Source organism: Bactrocera neohumeralis, chromosome 6 (assembly GCF_024586455.1).
Source record: "Bactrocera neohumeralis isolate Rockhampton chromosome 6, APGP_CSIRO_Bneo_wtdbg2-racon-allhic-juicebox.fasta_v2, whole genome shotgun sequence".
NCBI lineage: Eukaryota > Metazoa > Arthropoda > Insecta > Diptera > Tephritidae > Bactrocera > Bactrocera neohumeralis.
Genome location: NC_065923.1, coordinates 40,206,229 through 40,226,828, shown reverse-complemented (window position 1 = coordinate 40,226,828; position 20,600 = coordinate 40,206,229). Strand labels below are relative to the sequence as shown.

The 20,600-nt window shown below is 39.0% G+C and overlaps 1 protein-coding gene across 3 annotated transcripts in view; it reads left to right on the top strand.

The window, feature by feature from the left end:
* The window catches only part of LOC126763573 (bifunctional heparan sulfate N-deacetylase/N-sulfotransferase), a 294,385-nt gene that overhangs the window by 155,209 nt on the left and 118,576 nt on the right, over positions 1–20,600 (top strand). For 2 of the 3 annotated variants that reach the window (XM_050481213.1, XM_050481212.1), the window contains one exon: positions 9,611–13,183. In XM_050481213.1, coding sequence (XP_050337170.1) covers positions 11,703–13,183 — 1,481 coding nt within the window. In that variant the 5' untranslated portion in view covers positions 9,611–11,702. The remainder of the gene's footprint in view (positions 1–9,610; positions 13,184–20,600) is intronic. The other variant, XM_050481214.1, reaches the window with a different exon arrangement.

The following is a 20,600-nucleotide window of genomic DNA, read 5'->3' as shown; positions in this document are numbered from 1 at the left end:
AACATATTTTTTGACTATTAATCCCATTGAACCATGTTCTTCTTAGGCCCCTAAGTGTATTTTACGTCCAAAAATATGTTTATAAGGCTTTGAACCACCGCAAAAGACCCGGTTAGACTTGACCACGGTAAATTGCTTTTGGTACTAATTTTGTCTCTTAAGCCGTGTGTACCTTTAATAAACAAAAAATAGTATTTAACGTGATTTTTATGTTATTTTTATATTATTATAATGATATTTTGTTTTCAGTCGAGATTCCGTTGGCCAACGCTTTTTACTTTTGCTGCCGGCCCTACCTTTGCTCATATATATTATTTATTTGTTTATTTTTATTTTTTAAGCTTTTTTACGTTTTTGTTGGTTTTGCATTTGTTCACAGGCAATCTGCTGTTCAAGCTTTCCCATTTGTTGTTGTGTTGCGAAAATGTAGGTTGCCGCCTACAATCCACCTCGAACTTGTTATTGCGTTTGCTTCCACGCACACACATATACATCCGCAAATATTTGCTTCATTCGCATGAGTGTATTCCGTATTTGCTTTTGCTTTTGCACATGGGGATTTGCGGCGTGGCAATGGATTTGTGCGGATTTATATTTAGCTTTAAACTCATTTTCACTGCAATTTCGCGAGACTTTATTGCGGCTCTTCATGCTTCGCGCACGTCGCTTGCTCCGTCGCTCCCTGTCCACCCGGCAATTGTTGCAATATGAGAATGAATGAATTGCGTGGAATGAATGAATGAATATTTTACTATTTAAATAAGAAGAAATAAAATATAAAATAATGGAAATGGCATAATGCAGAACAAATAATAATAAGTGCTCTCCGCAAGTAATTTGCAGCACAGTCGGTACATGAATACTTATATTCATGTGTTATAATATATGTATGTTAAATATCAAGGGGCTTGGATACGCTTACCCAAGGTCAGTGAGCTCTCGAAGCCACACAAAACAAAAGAAATTTTGAAATAAAATGGAGCAAGTGAAATATGCAACTGACGAAAAAGTAATCGTTCTAAAATATTTCCGAGCACCAATAGTGTTTACATACTTGTAAAGGTTGCGTACGACCCATATACTTGATGCACCGCTGAGTGCAATAGTAATACTTCTCAAATGCTTTCGAACTCAGACAGATTATTGGTTTTACGTAGACTTTTGTATGCCACTGTTGGTTTATGTATACATTTATGTAAAATTTTCCTTATTTTCCGTATTCTACAAATAAAAGCAGTTAATCAACGCTATATTTATATGTACATGTGAAACACTATCTTAATTAAAAACTTCAAATCTGATAGTTTAAGAGGTTATGGCAGGTAGGTAGGTGAAGTGGCTGTCTCACGACGCGTCTAGGCCTTTAGGAGGTCCATTGTGATACCACCGGGACTAAAGTTCCCTCACTCTATTTGCTTCTCTCTGAACCACCCCCGTGTTTCTGATCATCAGTGCTTCTATTCATCAGCGTGAACAGTCTTATCTGGGCAACCTCCGAGGCGTCGTCCAGAAACCCTCGACTGATACTTGCTTTACAATCGCTTAAAAGATGTTTGATAGTCTCCTTCTCTTCCAACTCTTAGCAGTTTATGCAATAGTCGTTATAAGCTGTTGGGACCTGTTAGCTCTCCGACTAGAGTTCTTATACATAGCATATTAAATTTTAATTGCAACCCATATCCCATTCATGTCACAATTGCCTGCTTGTTGAGAAAGCAGGAATTGACTCCGCCGAGACTCAGCTAAATTTACAACATATTTATCTGCAAGTGGTCAAAGGCATATTAATTCCCTCTTTTCCGGAGTCTAATTGCTGGGTGATGCCTGTTCTGGCTAGTTCATCTGCTGTCCTGGAACCCATTGCAGGTTTATGGGGAAATAGAACGTAAGATCCACAAAGAGATGCCATTCTTTCACTAAGTTAAACGAAACCTTATGAGACTTTAGTGATCTCAAAGCCCCCTGGCTATCGGTAAATATAAATATATTCCTGTTGAAACACACTTCTTGTCAGAACAAGAAGGCTTTCTTTAAATGTTTGATTACCGCTTGGAAGACAATGGTTTGGTAAACGCAAACCAAGCAGAGTTTAGCAGAAAACATTGTCTACACCGCCTCCTTCCCACCGGTCTATAGAAGGGAAGACAATATTGGTGATCAGATTTGGACTCAACTCTATAGGATTTCGAAATCCGTGGTAATAAGAAGAAGCGGGCATTTTTTAGATCTCACAGAATGCTCCCTGTTGCCTGCGACTAAAAGGGAGAATTGTCTTAGTCTAAAAGCTGCCATTTGCTCATAGAACAAGTCAATTGCCAGTAAGTGTACAATTATGCTAAGTGGCTGGCTTGGCGTTGTTTTGAGAGCTCCGCTGATGCAAATACAGGCAGCCCTTTGATATTTTATTGTTTTTCCGTTATTGACCACCAAACCAATATACCGTAAGTCATAATGTAGAGCCAGTGTACTATCCGAGGCGCTAATCCAATTTGGGTTCCACCATTATTTTACACGTGTAAGATTAGCAAGGGTATGCGGGAATTTATCTCTAACCGAAACTGCGACATCGTCAGCGTAAGATACAACATGTACTCCCTTCTTTGTTAGATCCACTATCATTTTATTGTTAAGAGATCCAGAGAAGTGTAAATAACACGCCTCTTTGGAGTGTACCCCTTTGGACAGATTTGCACATCCACATCGTTGAAGCGCGCAGCGTTGAAATTATTGAAATTCCTGAGAGCATCTGTTCCATTAATTTCCTGAGAGGCTCAAAGATGCCCAAATCATTAAGCGCGCTCAGCACGGCTTTGAGACTGATGTTGTCTCCAGACATTTTTCAATCTCTGCTACCACTACGGGATTGCGGTGCCCTTAAAATACGGATGCTGTGAAACTGCCATTTTTTCTGGGTTTACGTAGTTTCTTATATGTAACCCTATCAGAATTTTCAACAGCTTCAAAATTAAATGAAGAAATACTAATTGGTTTGAGATCCTTTGGATTAGTGTGCGAGCTTTTGCCCGCCTTTGGTACATATATAACCTCAACTTTCCTCCACAATAAGGGAATATAGTTGAATTGGAATGCGCCTTTTAATATGGTTATTAACCAGGTTATTATGTAGCTCTGGGACTGCTGTAACTTAGTCGGCGAACATACCGTCGGGTTCCGGCGATTTGAAGGGTTTGAAATTGTCGTATCGCTCAATGTACATTATTATATGACACCAGTTTTATCTGCTAGCCTCTGGGTGCATGTTGAAAAACCCTAACTACAAGTATTTAATACTTCCAGCTGATTTTTAAACGATAATGAAAATGAATGAACCGTACAAGTAGGTAATTCGATAACTGTAAGTATATGATAGTATTTCCTTATGAGCACCAAAAAAATGCATAAAAATCATATTAAATAAAAATACTCCGGCGCTTGAAAATATTTCATTTGGTATAAAATTGATAATTTCAAAAATTATTTACCAAAACTCTCAGCGAAATATCACGCTGAATTTTAATTTGATATTTAACAGCATTTTTCATTACAATTAAAAGCAAAGATTGCGTGGAATTAAATTTTAATTTCAATCGCATTTGTTTATGGCATTCTCACAGGCACTTAGCTTCCGTTATTATATTTCCATAAATTATTCGCTGTCCGTAACACGCTGCGGCACATAAATAATTGGAAACAATTAAATTAATACAATTTCATGCTCTTAAAATTCTCAAAAATGAAAAATTAATATTTTTTGTTGTTATTTACAGTATTTAAATTCACGCGCCGCGGGTGAGGGTTAGTTCAAGTTCACTTACAAACGATTGTACACGCTTTCAGTGTACGAGAGCCCGCACACAATTTCGAGATGGTGATTCGTATTTCGGGATTCATATTCGGTATAAATGAAGTTAATATAATGATTTAGTTACTCGAACTGAACCCTACTTTTGTTTGTATGGCAGCTCTATGCTATAGTGGTCCGATCTGAAAAATTTTGCTAGTCATTGTACCGTTGCTTTAAACAATAACTCTTGCCAAAGTTCGTGAAGATATCTCGTCAATTAAAGAAGTTTTCCATACAAGTACTTGATTCCGATCGTTCAGTTTGTATGGCAGCTAAATGCTATAACGATCCGATATCGTCGGTTCCGACCAATGAGCAGTCTATTGAGAAGAAACGAGCCTGTGCAAAATTTGGATATCTGAAAAACTGAGGGCACAGTTCGCGTTTATACACATGGACTGACAGAGGGACAATGCTAAATCGACTCAGCTCGTCATGATCATTTATATAAGTACATACATACATACATATGTATTTAAAAGTTTGAAAGCTTAAGAATCTCGCCACTTGCATTTAAGTGCAATGTTGAATTATGAAGCAAACATTTGAACTTCTAACAAATTCTAACGGTTTGGGTTAAGTACCTGGCTCCGAGGTATTTCCTTATACTTTTCCTATTTTCTGGCAGAGTCTACATGATTTGTTACGATGAGAACTTATTCTCTGATTAGAGAAGCTTACGGCTTAATAATATCTAAACTAAACTAAAACTAACTAGTGACAGTTGCCTTTTTGATTTGTTTAACTGGGTTCGGAAAAACATATTTTCTCCTTGCGTCGACTTGGAAAATACCTACGACTCTCGCTTTACATAACCAGATCAGAGTCGGTTTTTTAACGGTATTGTCAGTTGTAAGGTTAGGTTTGGTAGAGTAGTCGGTAGAAAAAAGGGCTGGTTCTTAGAACTCTTATGAAAACGTGTCATAACGACTCTTTTAAATTGAACAAAGCACTTTGAGCCGATTACAATGTTGCGACCAGTGTCAGTTTCGGCTATGTCTGCTCTTTCGCTGGTGGTATGACTGCCAAGGTTTTTCAGTGTCAGTATTGTAAAGGCTGAGCAGTAGAGAGTAAAGTGTCTGGATGTTTCCACCTCACCTTTTGCCATAAAATTTTGACAATTTGCGTCCGACTGAATCACCGTGTCTGGTGGCGACACACGCGCGCATAATGGGGCTGACAGATCGAGAATACTGCAGGAAATGTCTAGAACAAGGCACTAGGGAAACAATGGCGTATCTTTTGTGCACTTATCTTGCATTGGCAAGACTATGCTGTAAGAATTTGGCGTACTCACGGTAGGATACTCTGGAAAAGGTATCGATAGTGAGGCCGCAGAGTCTGTTAAAATTTGCGTCAAGCGCAGGCATCATAAAGGATGACTACTCCTCATGGATGTCATGGACCGAGCAACTGAAGTCCATCTGGTATCGCAAAGGACCAAAACTGGTCTATACGTGGCTTACCAAATTAACCTAACCTAATATTTATCCGTACAGCAAGAATACCTATTGGACGCTGTCCACTAAGAACTGCTACGATTGAGACAAAGGTGAACTTTGCTTTAAGCAAGCAGTTCAGTACATTTCCTACGTTCTACTTTAAGCAAGAAGGACTTCGCTGTCGCATAGGAGTTGATAGTCGATGAACGCAAGATGTACAGATCCAGTGTAAGATGACACGGTTATCCAACTCTTCGGTATTCCTTAAATTTTTTTCTTATTGAGGAAGGTGTTGCGTATGTACAATAACAAGAACTTCGTGTTTATCTTTTACTATTAATGTCGTCGTTTCTATCTACGTACGTGTATATAGTAGTATATATATACATATTGTATGAAGTTAAAGCCTTCAGTTTTAGTTCTTCTTCTTTTCATTGCTGTTGTTTTTTTACGTGACGGGTCTCAAACTCAGCACACAACCTAGAGGAGCGATGTTTCGCCTACCGAGTTTAGCTCGTCTTCAAACGGTTGCGTTTTTGATTACCCAGAAGATACTTAGTCTAAGACCGGAAGTGGTGAGCTTCTGTTTCAGTCCTAATCAACATATTAGGAGTAGTTAATAAAAATCCGGGTCTCAGTCTTAGCGATTACTTCTACATCATCGCGAGCAGTCTTTCCAGCAGAAAGTATTTTCCGGGGTTTCCAAAAACGATAGAGGTCTTCCTTCTACATCATCGAGCAGTCTTTCCATTATTTTCTTGAGGTAGGATCACAAGTTTCCTGGGTTTCCAAAGATGATAGTAGAAACAGTAGTATTCCAAGATGAATTTCATTGTAATTTGTCGTCTGTTTTGCTTCGGTTAATTCAGCGATTCCAAGCTCCAGGGACATTCATTTTATACAGGACTTCCGCATGTGTCTAACGCGTTGCTTCGATCTTTTCTGAATGACTTTTTAGGAGACTAAAGTGTATCTACAACATGTGAAAAACTTTTATCATCACTGTTAACTGTGCATGAGGCAGTGGTAAATCGATCACACCGCCCGAAACCGCAGTTTGGCAAGGCCTACATATAAAACCACAGCAGGCAGCCAATGACAATGTCTGAGCACGAATGACTGAATCTGATTTTAAATACGAGTGCATTTATATGCACAATTAAAATAAAATAAAACATAAATAATTATTAAAACACACACAAAGTGGGAATAAAAATTCAAGTGAACGCCATCAGCACTTTTTACTGCCAATAACTGTTCTATTTATTAATTTTTCCATTTGCTTAAATTTATATTCGGTGGATTCATTACTGCATTTAAACGAATTCATTAAGCTCGCAGTATTATATAATAAATTTGTAGGAAATATTAAAACGTATAATATGGAATTAATTTAATACTTAATCACCGAAAATAATTTCAAGGCAATTAAGAGTGAATGAGCGGCTTGATTTCACGCGCAAACTTTAAGCAATAATACACATACACACATGCATACAAATGCATATAAGTATATACATACATATGTTTGAATGTGTGTCCGCTGTAGGCACATATTTTTTCCAGTCATTATTTTCTTGCGCCGCCTGCGTCAAACGGCCCCGGCCTCTCCTCTTCGCTTGCGCCCTACTCACAAGTGTTGTGGCAGGCCCGTAGCTGGCGTGTTGGCGGTTCTTATCAAACGCTTGTGTTTATATTTAGATTAAATAATTTTTTTTAACAATTATCATCAATTGACGCTGTCAACCGCTGTGTCAAAGCGAACAGACATAAATTCGTGAAGGCATTGAATTCATGTTTTCAAGCGCACTTTTGTACATATGTATGTATGTATGTTCAACATGTAGTACCTATTCACGCGGAACAATGTAAACGAGTGTTGATTGCGTGTTGAAAGCTATGATATATGGCTACACGGTATAAACCCCATCTACTTTGACTGATAAACGGTGTGCTACTGAAGTGGCAACCTCGCTGAAAGCTGGCTCATAAAGTCATATATTCGCTTTTAGTCAATTCATACGACGCAACACGCCCTGTGTTCATTTTTCGGTTGACATAATCGTCCAGCAAAGTCGGTACTTCAAGCAACCATACCACATTTACTCTACTAGATAATGCGCATCCTCAGCGACGCTGTTCTAGTGCGTACTAAAGACGATATTGCACAGTATCGAAGAAGACCCAAAAGAGTCATTGTTGTTCACAATTAGACCTGTGCCCATCCACTTTATGGCAGATTTTCCTTAAGGATATTGGTTTGCGCGTTTACAAACTCCAACTCGTGCAAGAATTGAAGCCGAACGATGACCAAGTGCTTTGCGCGTTCGATGAATGGGCCCAAAACGAGATAGCCACTGATGCTAATTTTCACAAGAAAATTTTGTTCAGCGTGAAGCTCCCTTTATGTTGAATGTGTCTGTTAATAAGGAAAATTGTCGCATTTGTAGTGATGCTAATCTATAAGCCATTATTGAGCCGCCGTTACATTCTCAAAAAGTCACTGTTTGGTGTGTAATATTGGCAGAGGTAATCATTGATCCATATTTCTTCAAAAATGAAGCCGGTCATAATGTTACCTACAGTCAATGGTTATCAGGCATGATTAACGACTTGTTCGTTCCTAAATTGGAGGATGTTAATATGAATAACCTTTTGTTCCAAAAAGACGGCGCTACATGTTTTACAGCCAACGAAACAGTCAATTTTTTGAAGTAAGCTTTTGATGAGGGCAATATCCCGCATGTGGGAATCCAAGATCATGCGATTTAACATCGGTGGACAATTTTTTGTAGGGTTATGTGAAGTCTTGCCTACGCAGATAAGTTCGAGACGATTGTGATCGATAACTGGACCTCTCGGCTGAAATTTAAAACCAACCGCGACAGTCACTTGCCCGAAATCATTTTAAAACATAATGGCAAACCTTTCTAAGCCTTATTTGATATGCGGTGTCTATTTAGAGTAGGATAGCGTGAGTAAGCTTTTTTTTATTTATGGTATCGAAATATTCAGAATTTTGGAAAAGGCTTTCGGTGATAATTGTTTGTCATGAGCGAGTGTTTTTGGTTGGCACAAATTATACAAAGAGGGTCGAGAACGTATTGACGACGAACCCGTCCAGGGCCATCTACATCATCTGATGATCAACACTTCAGAGATCTTGCTGTCATCTTTGGAATATCGGAAGGCTCAGTAAAAACCATTCTGAAAGATTATTTAGGCCTAAGCAATGTGAAGGCACAATTGGTTCCAAAATCAGTCAATTTATTCGAAAAACAGCGTCGCGGTAACCACTGTGAAGCAATGCTTTCCGACTACCAGGATGTCATGAAGCTTAGTATTACTGGCGATGAGTCTTGGATATAAGCTTACGATTGTGGCAAAGATGAGCCGAAAACCCACGTCAAATCAAAGCAGGTCAAAAATGGTAACGTTGACAGTCTACTTCGATTATCTAGGTGTGGTGCACTAGGAATTCCTTCCGACCGGCCAAACTGTCAACAAGGACTACTATTTGAGTGTTATGCGTCGTTTGCGCGAAGCTATTCGCAAAAAGAGGCCGGAATTATGTGCCGAAAACTATTAATTTTTGCACCACGATAATGTACCGTCGCATACCTCTTCGACTATTCGAGAGTTTTTCGCCAATTTTTCAACAAATATCGTGTACAAAGACCATATTTGGCTGATTTAGGTCCGTGTGGCTTCTGGCTATTCAGCAAATTTACAAGACCGCTCCGGGAAACCTGTTTTGAGTCAATTGAAGACATTAAACGTGAATCTCTACGCGCATTGAGGGCTTTTCCGAAAATTGACTTTAACAACTGTTTTGAGGATTTGAAAAAACGTTGGCACAAATGTACTGGGGCCAAGCGGATTACTTTGAGGGGGATGTCATAGAATTGAAAAATAAATTAAGAATTTTAAAATTATTTATAAAGTCTTACTATTTTTTGCTCATAGTTGTACATGTATTCATGAATATGTGTACCATTTATCGATCGATGGATCGCAAATGCTTATCTGCTATGTGAATTCGGCCTCAGTAGAGATCCGTGAACTCATTTCGAAGAATTTTATAGATTTCGCATGAAATCCACACATCTAATGACCGTTTTCGCATGCATTCAACCTCCTTCTCACCTCCGCTAATAAAAATTGTATAAAAACAAAACTAAAAAACCAAAAATATCACAATTTATATTTGCAATAGCAAAGCATTATTTATTAATATAAAAAAATATTGATAGCAAAATGAATTGTACCACTTAAATTTCTACAAAGTAAATAATTTCAACTATTTTTCATTCCATTTTTGCAGATAACGAATTGGCTCGAGGGCGAGATAGGCGCGCCAAACCGCGCGGTCAGTAGTCAGCCGACACGCCGCGTGTGCAGTTGAAGCGTAAAGTGTCGCCAGCGTTGAAGGCGGATTAGCGTCAAAGCGACAAAAAGCAAACGGCCAGAGTGAGCGGCCGAACATCCATACTTATGTATGCATGTAGTGTATGTGTCAATTACTCAACGTGTAATGTAGTGTGATGCGAATCGAATTAGTTGCGAGCTGTAAAGTGAGAATGAACAACGGACGGTAGCTACTAACACAAAAATAATCCACTTGAAAAAAATTAAAATAAAAATTCTTGCGCTCCAAATACAACGGATTTCACAAATGATTATGAAATGAAATGTGACAATCTGCAACATTTTGCGGCGACCAACAATGTATGCAACGAAATATGGCCTGCCACAGGCAAACCGGCAAATGCAACACAATGCCGCTACTACGGTGCGCCAAGCGACGATTTGACAAGAGCTAGCGAACGAAATGGGCACAGCGCATGCGCAAATGAAAAGTGTTGAGTATATAAAAATTTGGAAACATATCAAATGGCGGCGAGACCATAAACATACGGAAGCATTAAAGGTGCCAAACAAGTAGACAGACTTGTTGTTGGTAGCGGACAGCGCGAGCAAGCGGGCAGTGAGAAAACAGTTTTTAAAACAAAAATATTATTTTAGAAGTTGTAAAGAAATTTTTCCAAAAAAAATTTGTGTGTAAACGCGAGTATTTGGTGTGAATTTTGTCTACTTCGATGCTTGTGTGAAGGTTAAAAAATTTAAAATTAGTGAAAAATAGTGGAATGTATAAAAAATATATTTTAATAAAAAAGTAAATTAAGAAAAAATAAGCATAAAGGATTTTAACAATATCTAAGCCATAAAATATATATATATATATATATAAATAAGCTACATTGTAAAAGCTGCAGCTTAAAAGTGTCATGAGATATTTTTTTCAATTCTAAAATACATTATTCCAAGTGCCGTACTTAATTTGTTGCGCATATTTGTAACCCACTGTTGTGATCAATTATTAGCAATAAGTAAATAAAAATTAATTTGCGCACAAAAAGCTGAAGAAAAGAAACTGTTGTAAAGCTTTTAACTCCAAAAATAACTATTACAAATGAAAGCTTCACCAAAACCGTGACAGCTTGAATAAAACGTGAAATTTTAAATAAAAAGTGAAAGCTTCGTTAAAAACGTAAAAGCTTCCACAAATCGTGAAAGCTTTTATAAAACGTGAAAGCTTTTATAAAACGTGAAAGCTTCAGCAAAGTGGTGAAAGCTTGACTAAAACCTGAAATCTTAAATAAGAAGAGAAAGTTTTAAAAAACGAGTGAAAGTTTCGACAAAATCGTGAAAGCTTCGTTAAAACTTGAAATCTTCAGCAAAGCCGTGAAATCTTAAATAAAACGTAAAATCTTAAATAAGAAGAGAAAGCATCAACAAACGCGTGAAAGCTCTGAAAATATCGTGAATGCTCTGAAAAAATCGTGAAAGTTTTAGCTAAGCCGTGAAAGCTTGAATAAAGCGTATACTCTTAAACTAAAAGAGAAAGCTTTACAAAAGACTGAAAGCTCCGACAAAAGCGTGGAGGCTACACCAAAAGTGTGAAGGCTTTGATAAAACGTGTAAGCTTCACAAAAGTAGTAAAAGCTTCAATAAAACGTGAAAGCTTCAAAAAAGTAGTAAAAGCTTCAATAAAACGTGCAAGCTTCACAGAAAGTGTATAAGCTTCAGCAAAGTCGTGAAAGCTTCGCAAAAATCGTGAAAGGTTCAATAAAACGTGAACGCTTCAGCAAAGTCGTGAAAGCTTCACAAAAATCGTGACAGCTCAACTGTGAAACGAAAGCAAAAAAGCTTTGAAACATATCTGAAATAAAGCGGTGCAGCAAAATAAACCGTTACGACACACGCAAACCAGCAACGCCACCACCGAACGAAGGTTCCAAACAAACACAAAAAATAAAGATAAATCCAGTTTACAACAATACCCTCAACCGCAACAAATTGCACAGCGAAAAAATTAAACGTGTGGCAACAACAACAATAGCACATCCTACCAAATGACAATATCAAATCGTTTGAATCGCAGACGAAACATCAACAATAACAACGGTGAGAACAGCAACACCGCCGATACTGAATTATTGCTGGCAGGAGCAACAACAACAACATTAACACAGAGCACCGTAAGCGGACGCATTAAACGCGCTCGTCGTTTAGCAGCAGCCGTCAAAATGACAGCGCTCAACCAACAGGCGACAGACGATATGACAACTACAACAAAAACAAGAGAGTTGCATACTGACAGGGCTACAATGAACGGGAATGCTGCGGACAACGGCAGCGCGCGCATCAGCAGCAAGTTTTTGCCCGGGAAGTCGCTCAAATATGAGCGCCTCATAAATCAACCGAAAAATGCCGGTACAACAGCAACAGCAAAAACGCTAACAAAAGCAATTGATGGCACGACATCCGAAGCGGCGCTAAATACTAACGGTAATGAGTGGCCGCCACAGCAGCAGCAACAACAACATTGGCGCTTACAAGATGAGACCACAGCAGCGTTGTCCTCGTGGCACGATGCCCATTCATCGTCAACGCCCGCAACAGCGACGACCGCGGCAGCAATGAGGAATTGGCAAGCACATTCGGAAGGCGCGGAAACGCATTTATCACCAGCAGTCAACGGCGTGGATGTAGTAAATGCGAATGCCAAAGCGCCTGCGAATATGCGAAGCCGCCGTGCCAATGCCAATGGTGGAAGTGGTGGCCATAGTTGGAGTGGCAATTATCAACAGCAGCATCCGCATACGCCACAGCCGCAACCAACGACGACAACACCATCAACTCTGGTTGTGGGGGCTGCAATAAAACCAACACTGTCGGCGCGCACACAAAGCCAAAGCGTTAACAATGGTGGTGGTGGCGGCGGCGGCGACGGCGGCTTTGGCAACATGACCGGTAATGGCAACAGTTATGTCAGCGGTAATAATGTGAAATATTTTGGCAATGGCGTCGACTATAATGGCGCATCTGCGTCCGACACCGTGGCCCTGCTCAGCGCGTTGCCAACGGAACACGGCGAACAGCAACAGCCGACCACGAATTGGCACAGCAACAATGCCAACTTAGCGCGCAGCACTAAAGGTTTCTACTACAGCGCCGCCGACGACAGCGTTGCTGACTTCGATGCAAATTACACGTCGCAAGCGCCATCCGCGTCCGAGTCGCCGCTGTACTACTCATCAGCTGCGTCGTCTGCGCGTTCCGCCTCCTCACCCGCCGCTTTCTACATGTCCAACGGTGTCGCGGCCACTTCGCCGTCCAGGTCGGGGTCGGGGTCGGGCTTTGCGCACGGGTCATCATCCGCGGCCGTTGCATTGGCATGTAATTGTTGCAGTAATTTAATTGCCCGCTGCTGCTTCGGCATACCACTGTTGAAGGCAATCAACGTGCGGCGCTGTGTGTTGGCATTGTTCGCCATAACGGTCGTTACGATTTTTTACTACACTCATTACGTCGATACGGGCGTTTTTGTCGGGTAAGTGGCATGCGAGCGAAATGCTCGGCGAAATTTTCATTACAAAGGTGCAAGCACTCTCACACAAATACACATTCATCAAAAACATTAACGCAAGTGTGCTCATACAGACCGCGGCTCTTGTTGTTTATTTACTAATAAAATGTCGTAACTCGAAATTGTGAGGTTCTGAGAGGAACTGGTAACATTTACTTTTATATGAGCTATTGGTCCACAGTATGTTTGTTTAGCACCCATTTCTTATTCTTCTTCTTCTTTATGTGCGTAGAGTTTACAACAGCAGCGCGCCAGTCGTTCTTTCTGTTTGGCGTCAGTTGGAGATTCCAAGTGTAGCCAGGTCCTTCTCCACCTGGTCTTTCCAACGGAGTGGAGGTCTTCCTCTTCCTCTGCTTTCCCCAGCTGGTACTCGCAGAGCCGAAGTGTTTTCATCCATTCGGACGACATGACCTAGCCAGCGAAGCCGCTGTCTCTAAATTGACCTATGTCAATGTCGTCGTATGACTCGTACGGCTCATCTTTCCATCGAATCCGTTGCCGCGTTGACAAAGAACCGTAAATCTTCCGCAGAACCTTTCTCTCGAAAACTCGTAACGTACATAGATCTGCACCATATAACAGCACTGGGTTGATGAGTTAATTGTAGAACTTGGTCTTTGTTCGTCGAGATAGGACTTTATTTCTTAATTTCCTATTTATTCCGAAGTAGCATCTGTAGACAATAAATATTCTGCGTTGGATTTCGAGGATGACCTTAATGTTGGTGTTAATGCTGGTTCCAAGATAGACAAAATTATGTACGACTTCGAAGTTATGACTGTCAACAGTGACGTGGGAGCCAATTTGCGAATGCGACGACTGTTTGTTTGATGTCAGGAGATATTTCGTATTGCTCTCGTTTACTACCAGACCCATTGGCTTAGTTTCTTCGTCCAACATGTGAAAGCAGAACTAACGACGCGGTTGTTATGGCTAATGATATCGATGCCACCCATTTTTGGTCTTATTTAATATCTTATTCTGAATATAATTATTTTTTTTCTAAACTCTTCCCGATTGAATATGGTCGTACACCAATTCCCTAGTCATAAACCGAAATAGGTTGTTGTCAGTTAACCGAGTATCTGATCAAAAACGAACAAAGGATATAACCCGAACTTGAAATTTTTTTAATAGGTATTCGATTCAATCAGTCCCCTTCAACGTTTATCGTAGTTTTTATCAAAATCAGTATTTATGATGTTATCAAAACCGTTTTTGTTGCCTACATTTAGTTGCATATTTGCTTTTAGCGAAGTCGCACACCCTATGAGTTGGTAATACAACTACCATAAAAAATATTCTTTTGAGTAACGTCTGTTTTGCCGTAAACGAGCATTCGGCACACATGTAAGTAATTAATGGCTTACACTCACAAGCACATGCAGACCAGCTTGCAGCACAATTTCAACCGTAGTATTTATAAAGGCAACGCAAAGCGGTAAATTTTTTATTGCATACTTTTGTGGGTTCGTTAAAGGGCATTTATGGTAATCGCTTTAAAGCAGCGTCTAATTGGCAAGTCAAGAGGAACTCGGAAGTACTATTTATATGCATACTTCAAAGTTTTATAGGTGTCGGCAATATTCCTTTGGTTATTGTTTGTAATTTGTACCGTTATTGATTTCAGAAAGTTCAAATAAACTTTTAAAATTTTATTCATATGATTCTTTCGAAGCTATGTATATAAAACATTTTTTCGAAAAAGGAAAGAATTATTGTGTATATATTTAAAAAGTTAGCGAAATTTAAGGTTAAAGAGACGCCAGTTTAGTCGAACTTTGCTTCCTAGTTGTGATGTGTGAGATCGACGTGTAGTAACTCTGGTTATAACCGGCTTGAGATTTCTATAAGGGAAAACAAACCGGCCAGGCAATGTTTTCTAATCCGATACTACTGTTTGTATACCCTGTAAAAGGGTATATTAAATTTGTCAGCAAGGTTTTAATACACAGAGGGGAAAGTCAGATACCCTATATACAGATATGCATAGAGAAATTACTATATTCTCATTACCAGGGTAATACTTTGTTGTATAGCCCCAATTTTTCAAGACAACTTGACATCTGCGAAGTAAGCTCTCCACCAGTTTCTAGCATCTACTCCGTGGAATTGTATACTACGCCTCCTTAATTCCAGCACAAAGATCATCTGAATTTTTCAATTTTTTTTCCCCCGATCTTAACTTTTACATCATTCCAGAGGTTTTCTATTGGGTTAAGACTGGGCCTTTGCGCTGGCCATTCTAATAAATCAATACTTTCGGTAGATAACCAATCCTTTACTGCCCTAGCTGCATGTGTCGGATCATTATCATGCATGAATATTCAATTTACAGGCATTGATTTAAATGAGAATGGTTCCATTGTGCGTCTTAGTATGTTTAAATAGGCATACCGTTCCAGTTTACTATCAATTCTGACCAACGACCCACTCCATGCCACGAAAACGCACCACACAGCATGATATTACCTCCACCATGTTTTAGAGTTTTTTTTTGGTGCATCTTGGGTTTAAGGATTGGCCTTTCGGACGATGAACAAAAGTTTTACCATCGAATCCAATTCGAATTACTTTTGTTTCTTCGCTCCATAATATAATTTTCCTAAAATTTTCGGCACTACCTAAATGAATCAGAGCGAAAGTAATCCGCGCTTACATATTTTTCGGCTTTTCGACTGATGCGTCCATAAAGGTGAGCGTCATTGAGGCGTCTTTAGACAAGCGCGCTGGATCTGTTTAAGCCAAATTCTTCATTAATTTCGGTCATAATGGCGCGTGAGGACTTCAGGGGGAGCCTGCTTTAGAAGCTTCAAAATATCGATTTTTTATTTAAGGATCTGTTTAGGAGGTAAAGAAATAAGTGATTAAAACGAAATTTCCATGGTTTATAGTTAAATATTTAGACATCATTCACAAATTTTTTGATACGAAATCTTGGATATTCTGCCTTTGGGAAGCAATTGCCCGTTGCATCTCGCGTGTACATTTGCCGGACGGCGGGCAGGATGCAGGTCGCAATTTCTATCGGAAACAAAAAATTCAAAGAGATTCATATTTTTTAATAATTTATCTTCTAGTTAAACTAAAAAAAATCCAAAAAAAAGTGTAAAATTTTACAAATTTTTTAAAAATTGAAAAAGAAGTGGTTTTTGACCAAAAAAAATTTACTTTATGTTGTTTAAAAATATGTTCAAACTTGACTTTCTTAGTTTTTTTTAGTTTAAATAAAAGATAATTTAATGCCAAATATAATAAACTTTGTCCCAATTCCATACGACGTTTAGTGTTTTTTTCTATCCTGCCCGCCAATTAAGAAAAATCGTTAAAATGAAAACCGAGAAATCTCGCCTCAAAGTTTTCGTTTTCTGCCCAGCGCTCATATATCTGCTAGACGCTCGGTCACTATTTCCCTTCTAGCTTCGAAAATATATTGAATTCCCATCTAAAACTTTAGGGACATTTCCTTAGATTATTTTTAAAGAGATGTAAGCAAAAAAATCTAATTTTTGAAGCTTCTAAAGCAGGCTCCCCCCTTAAATGGATCAAACTTGCACTTTCAGCACAATTGCTTGATCAACTTTGGAAGTGGTTTTCCGTGGAGAAGCCTTTCGGATTTTATTTTTTTGTTTTTGTCTCTGCATCTGTATTAACTGATGTAATAACATTATATATTGACAATGCAATCACCGAAGATACTTTCCACATCAGACCATTATAGCATATAGCCGCCATACAAACTGATCGCTCAAAATCAAGTTCTTGTATGAAAAACTTTTTTATTTGACAAGATGTTCTCATAAAATTTGGCATATATTATTTTTCAAGACAAAGCTGTAATCTCCAAACATATTGTTCAGATCGGACCGCTATAGCATAATGATAGCATACAGACTGACCGATCAAAATCAACATAACAATTTTTGTAATTGCTAAAATAATTAAGAAATGCTTGTGAAGGTTTTATAGCAGGCGAAGTCAAACTTTTTTCATATTTTATTAACAATTTTCAAATAGGTGGCAAGCCTTCACACATTTTTTTAAGCTCCTACTATCGAGTATTACACCGTTCAGTCCAAAAAGCAATTAAAACCAATGCAGTTTATTAATATTTTGCTTCCTTACCATGCGAGCGTGACTGAATTTTGTTATGTAACACATTTTCGTTGCAGTTGAACGAATTTACTACCGTGTTTAAAGAGTTTTGAAGTGCATCTTAAGCTGACTTGGGACAAAATTTGCGAAAAGAAGTGAAACTCAAAAATTATGCCAGCATGGAAGCATGAATATTAATTAAAAAAAAAAACTTCAATCAAAAATTTTCATCACTTTCACTTGAACAGTTTTCTATTTGAGGCAACAGAGCAAGCAACGTGCCGCAAAAGGGTACCCTTATATAATAAAATCATATGCACACATACATATATCTTGCAACTTTTAAGCTACTCTCTCGAGGCACCCACACTGCACGGCCATAAAACGGTAAACTTTTCGTGCACAAAATTATGAAAATGCAAAGAATTGAGTTGCAAGTATGCACATGCGCTCGCACCAACGCCAGTGCTGCATCTTGTGGCGTAATTGAATTTTCATAGGGCCTCGGATCCATTGCCGGTTGTACGGTTAGTTAGTAGCGAGTTTTAATTTAAATTCGCTTGCGTTTCTTTTTCGGTACGCACGGCCACCATTTATACTTATTTGTTGTTGTTGTTGTCAATATGGCAGCGTGTGCGTGTGGGCTCTCATTTTAACCGCTATGGCTTGCCGGCTCCTTTGCGTTGCATAATTGCCATTTGTTGCATTTAAGTATGTATTTGTTGTTGTTGCATTTCTTTTTTCTTCTTTTTTCCTCCCCAACTCTCTGTACTTGCATTTTCTTGCCTTTTTGCCGACATTTGGTCCAATTTTTTGTTGCGTTTTCGCATAGGCAGTTCGCCTTGCAACCAACTAGTTGTTGTTGCTGTTGTTGTTTTCACATGGTTAGCTCAAACTCGCACTTTCCCTGCAGTTTTGCCGCTAAGCATTCGCTTTTCGCCTCTGCTTAGTCAAAAAATGCTCCTCTTCCTCCGCTAGGTCTGCTCCTCCTCGTTTATATCCGCAACTCTTTCCGGAATAGTGCGCAAATAAAAATGTAATTTGCTTTTGGACTCGCCGGCTAGCGATTTCAATGTGTGCGGTAATTGGATAACTCGGCAGGAAGCAATATAGATATTATAATAAGGGATAATTGGATAATCGCAATTCCACTTCAAGTTTAAAGTCGACTTTATGCACAGTTTGTGGTTAACATTTACTGCAATGCTCGCTAATATGAGAGAGTGAGTGTGAGGTTAAGAGCGGAGTCTGTGATTTTGGAGAGGATACATGATAGGTTATTTCTAGGCTTTATGAGGAGCAAAGAAATTTGATTAATATATGCTTGTGGTAGTACAATATTTTTTTTTTAATTAAGGAAAGTCTTCGTTAGTCGAAATACCGCGCAAATCTGTGAACTCTGGAAGACGGAAACATAAATATCAGAATCTTTTGCTTTGAGAAAATTCACCACATTCTAATATTTGTGTTATTCGAAGACATCATTGTCTACTCTAATTGTTTTTGTGCTGATGTATTGATAATAACCCGAGTTTATCAGCCCGACTTGTAAGGAGAATATAGAAGACCTTTTTTTCTCACGATTTAGCTTTGAGTACCGGAAAGTAATAGAAAATATTTTATCTGAAGAGGCTGGTCTTTGAAAGCCTGAGAGTCAACTATCTTCCGTAGTTTCAGTTCCACCAAGGTGATGAAACATTTCTTATTTCTATTACATCTTCTCGAGGAAAGTAATATAATTAAAAAAAAAAAAATATTGAGAAGATACAATCCTAGATATGTTATAGTTTCCTTGACTATTAACGCCATTTGGATTGCTATAACATCAATTTGCTGTTTTTGCTCCAAAAATACACAAAGAAATATTTGTAAAACCAACACGCGTAATCATGACAGGCAGCAGTTGACTTGTACTAACATTGCCCGGCTCGCTCGAAACTAACGCGGTAATTGTCGTTCATTCAACGTTGGCTAATATTGTCTCCTATTCAAAAGGAACGTCTAGCTCCTAGGACTTTCTCAAATTTTCACTGCAAGGACCCGCATGCTCTCTCCTGCGAAGTTCATAGCTACCCCATTTACAAACTGGACGAAGTACATACTGGACCTCAACATCTCCGCCGAGGATGTTGAAATTCCGACTGTCAGCAACCATAAAATATTATATTCGACAGTATGCATTCTTCACATTACCGCGATTGTCCCCAAACTACGGGTTCGCAACAAAATTCTTAAGTCGCTAGCCGGCAGCCCTTGGGGCAAGAGCAAAGAGACATTGTTGGAAAAATTTAATGCAATGGCATAGATAGAGAAGATACAAACCTGTTCAATTATCACAGCCGGTTCTATGTTACCGGTATCGACCCGACCAAGGACTGCTTTTTCGGAGATCTAACCCCGTTTGAATCGGATACAGACCTGCCGGAACAACCCACTTCGGACTACAACAGGATGCCTCCCAATATCTCACATCGACCATTTATACAGAGAGGCCTGCACGCTCCATATTAAGGAGCATAATACACTGCTCTCGAAGCAGTTTCTGCTCGGGTGTTATCATAGAAACATTCCTACAGTCACCTGCTTGAAGCTGAGCTGTCTCTTAGGAGAAGAGGAGAACATTTCTTCAACTTGTCAAGGAACAAAAACAATAGATCGACCAAATTTCAGACCCAAGCCACTTCCGAGAGTTACTAAACGCCATTCACAGCGGAATTGTGGACACGTACATTGACTCGCACCCAGTGAACGTCGTTGTTGGATCCAAAACACCAATAATATACATAGCAGAAGAAGAATTCGAGTTACCGCGTGAAACCAAAGTGATCCTTGCGCAACTTTGTTATTGAATATTGTAGCCGGTTAAATCCCTACTTATCCAGAATATACCCTTACATGCAAAACTTATGTCATGCATGCGATGAATTCGCATAATCATCAGTATATAAGTCGATCCAAAAACCTAAAACGTAATGAAGGAAAGCAACTCCGACGAACACAGAAACTTAAAACTATTTGGGGAATGTTTATTCTCATCCTAAAGAACATTCTTCGGCATTTATTTTTTAATGTTTATCTCTTCCAAATGTTAGCCGCGGTTACGTCTCAAATGGCCCATCCATTGAGTCCAATTTTCTAAGATTTGTTCGAGCATTTCGACTGGTAACTGCTGAATGACGCGTCTCATGTTTTGCTCCAAAGCCTGAATCGAAGCGGGATTGACCGCATAGACTTTAGACTTTACATTTCCCCACAGAAAAAAGTGTAACGATGTGATATCACACGA